Below are 12,401 nucleotides of genomic sequence, written 5' to 3'. Positions count from 1 at the left end.
AGTCTGGTGAATCTTTGCTGCACTCCCTCCATGGCAAGAACATCCTTCCGCAGATAAGGCGACCAGAACTGCACACAATACTCAAGGTGTGGTCTCGCCAAGGCCCTGTCCAACTGCAGCAAGACATCCTTGTTCCTGTAATCAAACCCTCTTGCTATGAAGGCCAACATACCATTTGCCACCTTAACCGCCTGCTGCACCTGCATGCTTACCTTCAGCGACTGGTGCACAAGGACACCCAGGATTTGTTGCACTTCCCCTTCTCCCAATCTATTGCCATTCAGATAATAATCTGCCTTCCTGTTTTTGACACCAAAGTGGATAACCTCGCATTTATCCACGTTATATTGCATCTGCCATGCTTCTGCCCAATCACCCAACCTGTCCAAATCATACTGGAGATTCTCGGCATCCTCCTCACAGCACACACGCCCACCCAGCTCTGTGTTGTCTGCAAACTTGGAGATATTACATCTAGTTCCCTCGTCTAGATCATTAATATATATTGTGAATAGCTGGGGTCCTAGGACCGATCCCTGCGGTACCCCACTGGTCACTGCCTGCCACTCGGAAAAAGACCCGTTTATTCCAACTCTTTGCTTTCTGTCTGCCAACCAGTTCTCTATCCAAGTCAATACCTTGCCCCCAATCCCATTGGCCTTAACTTTACACGCTAATCTCTTATGCGGGACCTTATCGAAAGCCTTCTGAAAGTCCAAATACACCACATCCACTGGTTCTCCCTTATCTATTTTACCAGTTACATCCTCAAAAAATTCCAGTAGATTAGTCAAGCATGATTTACCTTTTGTAAATCCATGTTGACTTTGTCCAATCCTGCCACTGTTTTCCAAGTGCCCTGCTATTGCATCTTTTATAATGGACTCTAGCATTTTCCCCACTACCGATGTCAGGCTTACTGGTCTATAATTCCCTGTTTTCTCTCTACCACCTTTTTTGAATAGTGGGGTAACATTTGCTACCCTCCAATCCATAGGTACTGTTCCAGAGTCTATCGAATTTTGGAAGATGACCAGCAATGCATCTACTATTTTTAGGGCTACTTCCTTAAGTACCCTAGGATGTAGATTATCAGGCCCTGGGGATTTATCGGCCTTCAATCCCGTCAATTTCCCTAACACCATTTCCCTACAAATACTGATTTCTTTCAGTTCCTCCCTCTCATTACACCCTATGTTCCCCGACATCTCTGGGAGGTTATTTGTGTCCTTCTTTGTGAAGACAGAACCAAAGTATGTATTTAATTGGTCTGCCATTTCTTTGTTCCCTATTATAAATTCCCCTGATTCTGACTGCAAGGGACATACGCTTGACTTCACCAATCTTTTTCTCTTCACATATGTATAAAAGCTTTTACAGTCAGTTTTTATGTTCCCTGTAAGCTTACTCTCATATTCTATTTTCCCCTTCTTAATTAATCCCTTTGTCCTCCTTTGTTGAATCCTAAACAGCTCCCAATCCTCAGGTTTACTGCTTTTCCTGGCCAATTTATATGTCCTCTCCTTGGATCTCATGCTATCTCTAATTTCCCTTGTTAGCCACGATTGAGTAACCTTTTTTGTTTTATTGTTATGCCAAACTGGGATGAACAAATTCTGTAGTTCATCCATGCGATCTTTGAATGTTTGCCATTGCCTATCCACCATCAACCCATTGAGTGACATTCCCCAGTCAATCCTACCCAACTTGCGCCTCATACCATCGTAGTCTCCTTTATTTAAATTCAGGACCCTAGTCTCGGAGTCAACTACTTCACTCTCCATCTTAATGAAGAATTCTATCATATTATGATTGCTCCGACCCAAGGGGCCTCGCACAACAAGATTGCTAATTAATCCTTTCTCATTACATAATACCCAGTCTAAGATGGCCTGATCTCTAGTTGGTTCCTCGACATATTGGTCCAGGAAACCATCCCGTATACACTCCAGGAATTCCTCCTCCACAGTATTGTTACTAATTTGGTTAGCCCAATCTATATGTAGATTAAAGTCACCCATGATAACTGCTGTGCCCTTATTGCACGCTTCTCTAATTTCCCTTTTAATGCCATCCCCAACCTTCGCATTACTGTTTGGAGGTCTATATACTACTCCCACTAACATTTTCTGCCCCTTGGTATTTCTCAGTTCCACCCATACAGATTCCACATCATCAGAGCTAGTATCCTTCCTTACAATTGTGTTAATTCCCTCTTTAACCAGCAATGCTACCCCACCTCCTTTTCCTTTTTGCCTATCTTTCCTGAATATTGAATACCCCTGGATGTTGAGTTCCCAGCCTTGGCCACCCTGGAGCCATGTTTCCGTAATCCCAATCATATCATATTAGTTTACTTCTATTTGCGCAGCTAATTCATCCACCTTATTACGAATGCTCCTCGCATTAAGACACAAAGGGCTAGAAATTCAGTTGGTTGCGCCAGCCGTTAGCGCCTTAGGAGGAGTAGATGTCGAGCGCTGGGCGCTTAGCGATCTGCGCCTCTCCCCAACTTCAGTAGACATTTAGCGCCGGCGCAAAGTCTTTGCGTGCGCTCAGCTGTGCGCGCAGATCATGACGTCATATCCTCGTGCAATGCCCTTTTTGCGCCCCAAACTGGATCTTCAGTCGCGCCGGCCCATTGTGCGCCGGGCGGCCCTAACGACTGTTGAGTGGAACGTTGCTCAGCTGATGCGGGCCACGGGGAGCGCAAATTAAAGGGCACTTCCCCTGCACTAGAAACGGCAGCCGTGTTGCAACACTCCTTTTTGTGAGAGACGGATCTTCTGGTTTGGCTCAACACAGGAGGAGGAGGAGGAGGAGGAGGAGGAGATGATGTCGGCCTTGCAAAAACACAAATGCACCCTCCCCCTTTAAGAGCTCACCGGTGCCAGAGTGTCTGCTGTCAATCAGCAGCTTGCCGCACCTGCCCTGCGCCCGACTTCCGGGGTTTTGCCCCGGGCCGCCGGCTTAGCGCCTAATGATAGTCGTGCATCGCCTGCTTTAGCGCAGCAGCAACCTCTTAGGGCGATGCGACTGAATATCGGCGAAGGGGGCTCGACTTTGCGCCGGGCGCAAACTTTAGCGGCCGCCCGACTTTACCGCCCCAAAAGTGGCTATGCTGAATTTCTAGGCCAAAGCCTTCAGGCTTGTTTTTTTAACGCTCTTAGACCTTTTAGAATTATTATTTACGATGGCCATGTTTGATTTAAACCCTTGATTTCTCAAACTGCCACCTTTGTTTTTCTCCTTCCTGTCTTTTGCTTCTATCCTTGTTTCCCTTTCCTCTGTCTCCCTGCTCAGGTTCCCAACCCCCTGCCATTTTAGTTTAAACCCTCCCCCAGAGCACTGGGAAACACTACCCCTAGGACATCGGTCCCGGTCCTGCCCAGGTGCAAACCATTCGGTTTGCACTGGTCCCACCTCCCCCAGAACCGGTTGCAATGTCCCTGGAATTTGAATCCCTCCCCCTTGCACCATTCCTCTAGCCACGTATTCATCTGAAATATCCTTCTATTTCTACTCTGACTAGCACGTGGCACTGGTCACAATCCTGAGATTACTACCTTTGAGGTCCTATTTTTAAATTTACCTCTTAACTCCCTATATTGAGCTTTTAGGACCTCATCCCATTTTTTTACCTATATCGTTGGAATCTATATGCACCACGACAACTGGCTCATCAGGAAACTACCCTTACTTGGCCTAATGCCATCTGCCATTTTCAGTGGCTCCCTTTCTTCTGGCTGTTCGTCCCTCCCCTCCCTCCACCATTCAATAATGCCATCATCAAAACAAAACAAAAAATGATTCCTGTCCTCCCATCTACCATCTTGCCTCCATCCTCCACTTTCTCTCAAGCCCTTGAATGGGTTGTTGCTACCCAGCTCCATACCCTCTTCCGCACTTCCCCCTGTCACCACTCAAAATTCATCTCCCTTTATTTCTGAGTTCTGGTTATTTTCTGCCCTGCTTTTTTCTCTCATTTCTTTCTCCCTTCCTACACCACTTTTTCTCTTCTGTCTCCCTCGTTTCTCTGTCTACTCCGTCACTTCCCTCCATCTCTCTCGCCTCTCCCTCCGCTTTAAGGGCGGGAAGAGAAGGGTGTATTTGAAATCCAGGATTCTGAGAGGTTCTGCAGGTAGTCTGCAGCATGACACATCACTTAACACACATTTACACAGGCGCAAGACTTATAACATGGATAGTGCGCATCAAAATTTGCATCTATTTTGGCTTGCATATGTCTGTGTTCATGAATGTGTGGCCAAGTTGAGGGCGGTTTACTATTTAGCTTAAAATCATTTTGCTCGTGAACATAATACAGAATAAGGAAAAAACAAACGGCCGGATTTTGCTCTCCATGGCCAACCGTTCATTGCACTTGCCCACAGACTTTCTATGGGATTTTGTACTGGAATTTACTCTACAGGGGATCTGAGACCCGTGTGAACAGGGCAAGCGACTGTGTAGCTCCTTAACCAATCAGATTGAAGAACTGTTAATGAGCAGCACAGAGTCCAAACCAGAAAGTGTTAGTCAGATGTTCAAATGTTAAATCATGTACAGAAAGCGAAATAAAGAGAGGAAAAGAAAGATGGGAAGATGCGAGAGAGGGGAAAAAAAGAACAAAAAGAAAAAATTATTTAAATTTTTAAAATCTGGTGAGTTTATCTATCACGAAAGTGCCACGACTTCACGCCGTCCCATGGGTTTCAATGGCGAATCCCTGGGCGAGATACCAATGTAGCACAGCTTGTGGAGGAGCAGGCCAACTCGGACAGCAACTTCTTGATTTCCGCGATTAACTGCGCATGTGCGGTCCCAGGAATTTGCGGTCCGATTTACACTTTAATAACGGTGAGCGCTGTTGGCCTCGCCGTTATTTCTACAGCAAAATCCGGCCCAAAGCTTTTGATTAAATATAGCATGAGGAAAGGTAAGAGATTAGTATTTAATATGCTTTTTTAACAAGTGATTTACAACTTAAACCCCACAATGATTCCATTCAGTTTAATTTCCCTTTCAACAGCTTTGCAATAATGCATTTATAATTATGCAGGACTGAGGGCAGTTGTTGAGGAGCTAGAACTGGAGCGGAACAGACTGCAAGAGCAAATCCTAATGTTGGAGGAGCGCTGTCAGGACTTAGAGGATAAAGCACAGCTTCGTACAAGAATAGAGTTCCACCAGGTAAGGGTGAGAAGCAGGTGTGCACATTTCAGTTTCAAGAGTAGCTTGATGTAATACAATTATTGTATGCAATAGAAAGGTTGTTTGATAAATATAGTTTAAAAAAACTTTTAAGTTCACTCGTAGTTAATATTCTAAAATGTTTGAGGATAATGGCTCATTATGTGTTTGATCGTCATATTGGTAGCATTTTATATCAATCTTTATAATGAGATGTGTGTGGTGTGTTTTTAAAAGAAAAAAGAATTATAAACTGAATCACTTAGTTAGAAACTGTTGTTAAATTATTGACTGACAATTATTTTTTCTTTAATTTCCATTTGCGGGATTAACCTATTCGGGAATTTGGCTCCCACAACCAGAACAGTTGAATAATCCCTGTCTTCTGTTTACCTGCAGAGATGGCGTTGGAAATTTTATGCGTGCCGTTTCCATTTTATATTGCCTTTATGATAAGTTTCTCATCGGGATATAAAGCCCAGATCAAAACTTTTAGATGAATCCCCAAGGTTGAACTTTTTGAATCGTGTTAAACCTTTTGACAATGAAATGTGAAAATTCTTGAATTCAAGGATCTGGTAACGAAGCCTTTTAATACAGGTGACCTTTGGTGTGTGTGAAGAGGGGCAGCTACTGAGGGTTCCCCAGGTGTGTGTTTGCCCATGATTCACTTTTGAGGTGATGAGCAACAGTTGCAGTGTACAGTTGGTCCTATACTGTCCCGTTTGGTTTCCATATATGTGTAGATATTTTGCCTAAGATTGACTTTTAATTTGTGTCACTGAGTCGTGGTTATGTGTGACTGCATTAAGAAGGCCCAAGAATGATAGCACTTTGTGGTGGGCAATACACTGAAGAATAGGAAGGTGATAAAGATTACACAATGCAAGTCCAAAACTTCAAATACATTTTATGGAAAGAATCCTATTAAAATGTTCATAATAGATAAGTATATTGGCCCTGAAATTAGGATCGGGAGCTTGCCGCGTGTGCAAGCCCCCGATCTGCACTCACCCTGCGCGCTGACATCTGAAGCCCAGGCCTGCTTGCACTTCCTGTCACAGGCCCGGTTCCGATGTCGGCGCGCTGTGCTAACCTGATCCAGCGGCGCAGTTAGTGCGATGTGCCGGCTGGGATCAGGTGAGCACTGTGCAGCCAATCAGGGGAGGGGAAACTCATTCATGAGTTTGACAGTAAGAGCTGTCAAACTCATGAAAAGTATGGGCTGCCAAAACACTACTTTAACTTTAAATAAAATTTTAAAAAACATCCCACTGATTATATTAACTATAAATAAGTTTAAAAAAAAAATGTTTTGAACAATTAATCAATTTTTTGTAAAAAATAAATTTAAAAAAAATAGGGTCTAAAACTAAACTTACCTTCCTGTAAATTCTTTAAAAATAACAAACCTGTGGAAAAAAAATTTCTACAATGTACTAAAAGCCCACTTACCTGTAAAACTAAGTACTTACGTCTGGTTTTTCCACGCGTAAAGACCAGAGGCCTTTACACTCGGGCAACTCTGGGGGGAAAAAAAAAGGAATTTCACTGCGCACGCGCTGCCTGTGCAGTCGCGCGCGTTCTGCCTCTTAACCCTTTGGGTCAGAGGACAGGAAATGCCGGTTTTCAGCGCATGCACTGTGCATGCTGAAAACCAGCAATTCCTCCGGGCACACGCGTGGGTACCCCGTCCGTACTCACGCGTTGTGCCCGGAATTACTGGGCCAATATTATGTACAACTACAGTTGTCACGCAAGTAGAAAATGTGACAGCCAGCTAGCGTCATATTTTAAAAATTGATTTCAAATTCTTTCCTTATTTCTAAGCTCCAAAGTATCGTGCCTAGTATACAGAGCAGCCATGATCGAATTGAATGATGGAACAGGCTCGAGGGGTTGAATGGCCAACTCTTGTTCCTGTATTCATAGACTTACCTTGGTGGTTACAAAAGCCAAGCATAATTAAGTTTTTTTTTAAAAACTTGTAGAAGTAAACATTTTTATCAAATGTTCCATTGTTCGTCCAAAGACATCTTTAAGGAATCCTCTAAGGAAAAAAAAATTCTAAAAGTGGTAAAATTATAATGTAGAATTTTTTTTTGCCCTAAAGAATGGAAGCTTAAAATCAGACCCCATTTGTAAAATGCAGGTTCTTCAAAAGAAATCTTGCAGCAAAATTTAATCTATATACGAGAGTATTTAAAAAAAAGTTTTAACGTCTCACTGAGAGAATTTTCAGTTTATGTTCCAATTTTGTTTGTTGTTTTTGAAAAAGGTACACGGACCTTAATTCATACATTTACAGTGTTATTTTTTGCATGAATTCCCTTTTCAGTTTTTGGAATTTTGGACAAATAAGTATTTTGTCTATATTGTATGTTAAATGGCTATAACAATTGTCCCAATTTTGGACCATTTTTAGTACAGAACTGCATATTCCACATGTTTTCTCTCAGGGTTGTCACAGAATTGGTTTATGTGGAAGAACCTGCAGTAAATATTGGCCACAGCAGGTGGAGCAAGTGCAAGAGGATAAGTGTGTAAAGTACAGGATATTTCGAATGACAAGTTTTCACATCTCTGGGATATCAAGTGATGATTTTCCATTTATTAACATGGGTCCTTCCTTATAATTGTTACACGTAGGATTTCAGAATGAATCAAAGTACACAATGAGAGAAGAACATTTCTTTAAAAGCTATTTTATAAATCAAAGCATGTAACCATTCATTTTGCTAAAATTGTTTGAATGCACATTAATAATTTGCAGGTAGTAGCCTAATTCACAGAATCATTCGGCCCATTGTGCTTGTGCCATCTCTTTGAAAGAGCTACCCAATTAGTCCCACTCCCCTGCTCTTTCAGTGAACGCTGTTAATACGCACTGCAAATTGCAGGCCCATATTTTATATGCAGCCCATTTGCTGTAAAGGTTTCTGTTATCTTCTGGGGGGACAGGTCTTGGGGGCGATTAATCTCTGCTGTTAGTGATTCTTTCTCCCTCCTCCACCAAATTGTTTACTTTGGTCAACACTCGAGGAATGTAGAGGAACACAGATGAAAAAGAATACATCTAAATGTCCACCATCAGATTTCTTAAACCAGATATGTGAAACCATAGGCACAGGGGAGTAGACTTGATAAAAATTCAAGATGTGACTGTATATGTTTGTTATCGTCTCTGTGTTTTATCTTTTAAAATAACGCAGTTATACATTTCTTTGGACTTTTGAAAAACGATGTAGTACATCAGATTAAGCTTTAGTAATGCTGAGTAATTTCAAATGAGCTGATTTATGAAGTGTTAACAGATTTGAAAAATTCTATTTTGTAGCCTCGGATTCTTTTATTTTTTCATAAGTAAAATGGACGGGAAAAATTTAATTCTGAACCTGTTACTGTGCTTCTAAGGTGGCATGAGAAACGTAGAATACGGTCTGCAAGTCTGTTTAAAATTCTTCTCCTGATGCAGAATGAAGCCGAACGCTTGCAGAATCAGCTGTCCCTTCTGCGAAGCCAGCAAAGCCGCGAATCTGAGCAACACCAACATCTTGTTTCCAGTCTGAATGAACAGTTGAAAGGGTGTGAACATTTACCTCTGTGTTTTAGATTGGTGCGGATGCAGCAGCAATTAAGATCTGAATTTCCACGAGTTTGAAATTTTTTTTCTTAATTTGTGGGCATTAGTCACTGGTATCCTTCGCACCCTGCTAGGAGTGTAACCCACCTCGGTAGGTTCTAGGGAAGCCCGGTGTGAAGTATTTGTGCAAAAAACATTGTCATGACATTGTAGATAGGTCTCCTGCTCAAATAAATACCATGGGGCAGGTCATTTTATTTTCCCCAGCTAAAGGTTCTTCACTCCTCCTGTCAGATCTCATTTTGGCTAAGTTTGGGACAAAGTTACCAGTCTTTTTAAATGGGTGACTTTAGACAGAGGTTCAAGTGTTACATATTCCGAACCAGTGAGTATGGGTTCTTGCTTTTTATTTTGTTTCCTTTTTATTGCCAATTATCATAAATCTGTGTCCTCTGGTTACCCACCAATAGAAACAGTTTCTCCCTATTTCCGCTATCACAACCCCACATAATTGTGAACACCTCAATTTAATCTCCCCTTAACCTTCTCTGCTCTAAGAAAAACAATTCCAGCTTCTCCAAAACAAAAGCAAAATACTGTGGATGCTGGAAATCTGAAATTAAAACAGAGAATGCTGGAAAGACTCAGCAGGTCAGACAGCATCTGTGGAGAGAGAAACAGTTAACCTGACCCTTCGTCAGAACTGGAAGAAGTTGGAGATGTAACAGGTTTTTAAGCAAGTGTAGGGGCGGTGGGGAGGGGGAGGAGAGGAAAGAACAAAAGGGAAGGTCTGTGATAGGATGGAAGGCAGGAGAGATTAAGAGACAAAAGGGATGATGGTGCAAGGCAAAAGGAGATGGTAATGGGACAAGTTAAGAAACAAAAGATGACTGGATGAAGTGTAAATGGCAATGGCAGAATGATGGACAACTGCCATGTGAGAGAGAGAAAAAAAATGATAGGGGCCGGGGTTATGATCTGAAATTGTTGAACTCGATGTTGAGCCCAGAAGGCTGTAAAGTGCCTAATCGAAAGATGAGGTGCTGTTCCTCGAGCTTATGTTGAGCTTCATTGGAACAATTGTAAGAAGTCACACAACACCAGGTTATAGTCCAACAGTTTTATTTGAAATCACAAGCTTTCGGAGCGCTGCTCCTTCGTCAGGTGAAGTGGAGAGATGCATAAAGTCACAGCTTATATAGTCAGAGAATAATGCCAGATGATTACAGGTAATCTTTCTAACTGCCATTTATCGCACCTCGGCAGAGAGATAATCACAGCAATCAAAGGTGTGAATGGTGTCCAAACAGGTTAGTCAGGAAAACATTACATCAAAGAACAATGGGTCAAATGTTGCAGATGCTGGGGTCTGTATGAAAAACAAAAAAACTTTTTTTTGCTGGAAATCACAGCAGGTCCGGCCGCATCTGTGTAGAGAGAACAAGCCAACGACGACTCGAGTCTGGATGACCCTATGTCAGGTGGGGTTACATGTAGCGTGACATGAACCCAAGATTCCGGTTGAGGCCGTCGTCATGAGTGCGGAACTTGGCTATCAGTTTCTGCTCTACGATTTTTCGTTGTCGTGTGTCTCGAAGGCCGCCTTGGAGAATGCTTACCCGCAGATCGGAGGCTGAATGTCCTTGACTGCTGAAGTGTTCCCCGACTGGGAGGGAACACTCCTGCCTGGCAATTGTTGCGCGGTGTCCGTTCATCCGTTGTAGCAGTGTCTGCATGGTCTCGCCGATGTACCATGCTCCAGGGCATCCTTTCCTGCAACGTATGAGGTAGACAACGTTGGCCGAGTCACATGAGTATGTAACCATGTACCTGGTGGATGGTGTCCTCACGTGTGATGATGGTATCTGTGTTGATGATCTGACATGTCTTGCAGAGGTTGCCATGGCAGGGTTGTGTGGCGTCGTGGTCGCTGTTCTCCTGAAAGCTGGGTAATTTGCTGCGAACGATGGTCTGTTTGAGGTTAGGCGGCTGTTTGAAGGCGAATAGTGGAGGCGTGGGGATGGCCTTAGCGAGGTGTTCGTCATCATCGATGACATGTTGAAGGCTGCGAAGAACATGGCGTAGTTTCTCCGCTCCGGGGAAGTACTGGACGATGAAGGGTACTCTGTTGATTGTGTCCCGTGTTTGTCTTCTGAGGAGGTCTATGCGATTTTTTGCTGTGGCCCGTCGGAACTGTCGATCGACAAGTCGAGCGTCATATCCCGTTCTTACGAGGGCGTCTTTCAGCGTCTAGGTGTCCATCGCGTTCCTCCTCGTCTGAGCAGATCCTGTGTATTTGCAGGGCTTGTCCATAGGGGACGGGTTCTTTAACATGGTTAGGGTGGAAGCTGGAGAAGTGGAGCATCCTGAGGTTGTCCGTGGGCTTGCGGTAGAGTGAAGTGCTGAGGTGTCCGTCTTTGATGGAGATTCGTGTGTCCAAGAATGAAACCGATTCTGAGGAGTAGTCCATGGTGAGTTTGATGGTGGGATGGAACTTGTTGATGTTATCGTGTAGTCTTTTCAGTGATTCTTCGCCATGGGTCCATAGGAAGAAAATGTCGTCAGTGTACAAAGCCAACACACCCGGACGTCCTATCGTATCAGGCAACGGAACCCTGTGTGAGAACCTCTCTGGATACGTCGAGAGCATCCTGAAACCCATCGTACAGGGAACCCCCAGCTTCTGTCGCGACACTACAGACTTCTTACAGAAACTCAGCACCCACAGACCAGTTGAACCAGGAACACTCCTCGCCACGATGGACGCCTCGGCACTCTACACCAGTATCCCCCACGATGACGGCATCGCTGTGACAGCCTCAGTACTCAACACCAACAACAGCCAATCTCCAGACGCCATCCTACAACTCATCCGCTTCATCCTTGACCACAATGTCTTCACCTTCGACAACCAGTTCTTTGCCCAAACACACGGAACAGCATGGAGACCAAATTCGCACCCCAATACGCCAACATCTTCATGCACAAGTTCGAGCAAGACGTCTTCGCTGCACAGGACCTCCAACCAACGCTATACACCAGATACATCAACGACATTTTCTTCCTATGGACCCACGGCGAAGAATCACTGAAAAGACTACACGATAACATCAACAAGTTCCATCCCACCATCAAACTCACCATGGACTACTCCTCAGAATAAGTTTCATTCTTGGACACACGAATCTCCATCAAAGACGGACACCTCAGCACTTCACTCTACCGCAAGCCCACGGACAACCTCAGGATGCTCCACTTCTCCAGCTTCCACCCTAACCACGTTAAAGAAGCCATCCCCTATGGACAAGCCCTGCAAATACACAGGATCTGCTCAGACGAGGAACGCGATGGACACCTACAGACGCTGAAAGACGCCCTCGTAAGAACGGGATATGACGCTCGACTTGTCGATCGACAGTTCCGACGGGCCACAGCAAAAAATCGCATAGACCTCCTCAGAAGACAAACACGGGACACAACCAACAGAGTACCCTTCGTCGTCCAGTACTTCCCCGGAGCAGAGAAACTACACCATGTTCTTCACAGCCTTCAACATGTCATCGATGACGACGAACACGTCGCTAAGGCCATCCCCACGCCTCCACTACTCGCCTTCAAACAGCCG

At 44.1% G+C, this 12,401-nt stretch overlaps 1 protein-coding gene across 1 annotated transcript in view; it reads left to right on the top strand.

Annotated features, from left to right (window-relative positions):
• Positions 1–12,401, top strand: part of LOC147107130 (uncharacterized) — a 93,498-nt gene that overhangs the window by 44,702 nt on the left and 36,395 nt on the right. The window contains 2 exon segments of the mRNA XM_086008226.1: positions 5,063–5,193; positions 8,669–8,778. Of these exon segments, the coding sequence (XP_085864352.1) occupies positions 5,063–5,193; positions 8,669–8,778 (241 nt within the window).

Source organism: Somniosus microcephalus, chromosome 15 (assembly GCF_052327205.1).
Source record: "Somniosus microcephalus isolate GS21.2 chromosome 15, FLI_Smic_1.0, whole genome shotgun sequence".
In the NCBI taxonomy this organism is placed as follows: domain Eukaryota; kingdom Metazoa; phylum Chordata; class Chondrichthyes; order Squaliformes; family Somniosidae; genus Somniosus; species Somniosus microcephalus.
Note: the sequence above shows the minus strand (reverse complement) of the source record. Positions and strands in the feature narration are given on the sequence as shown.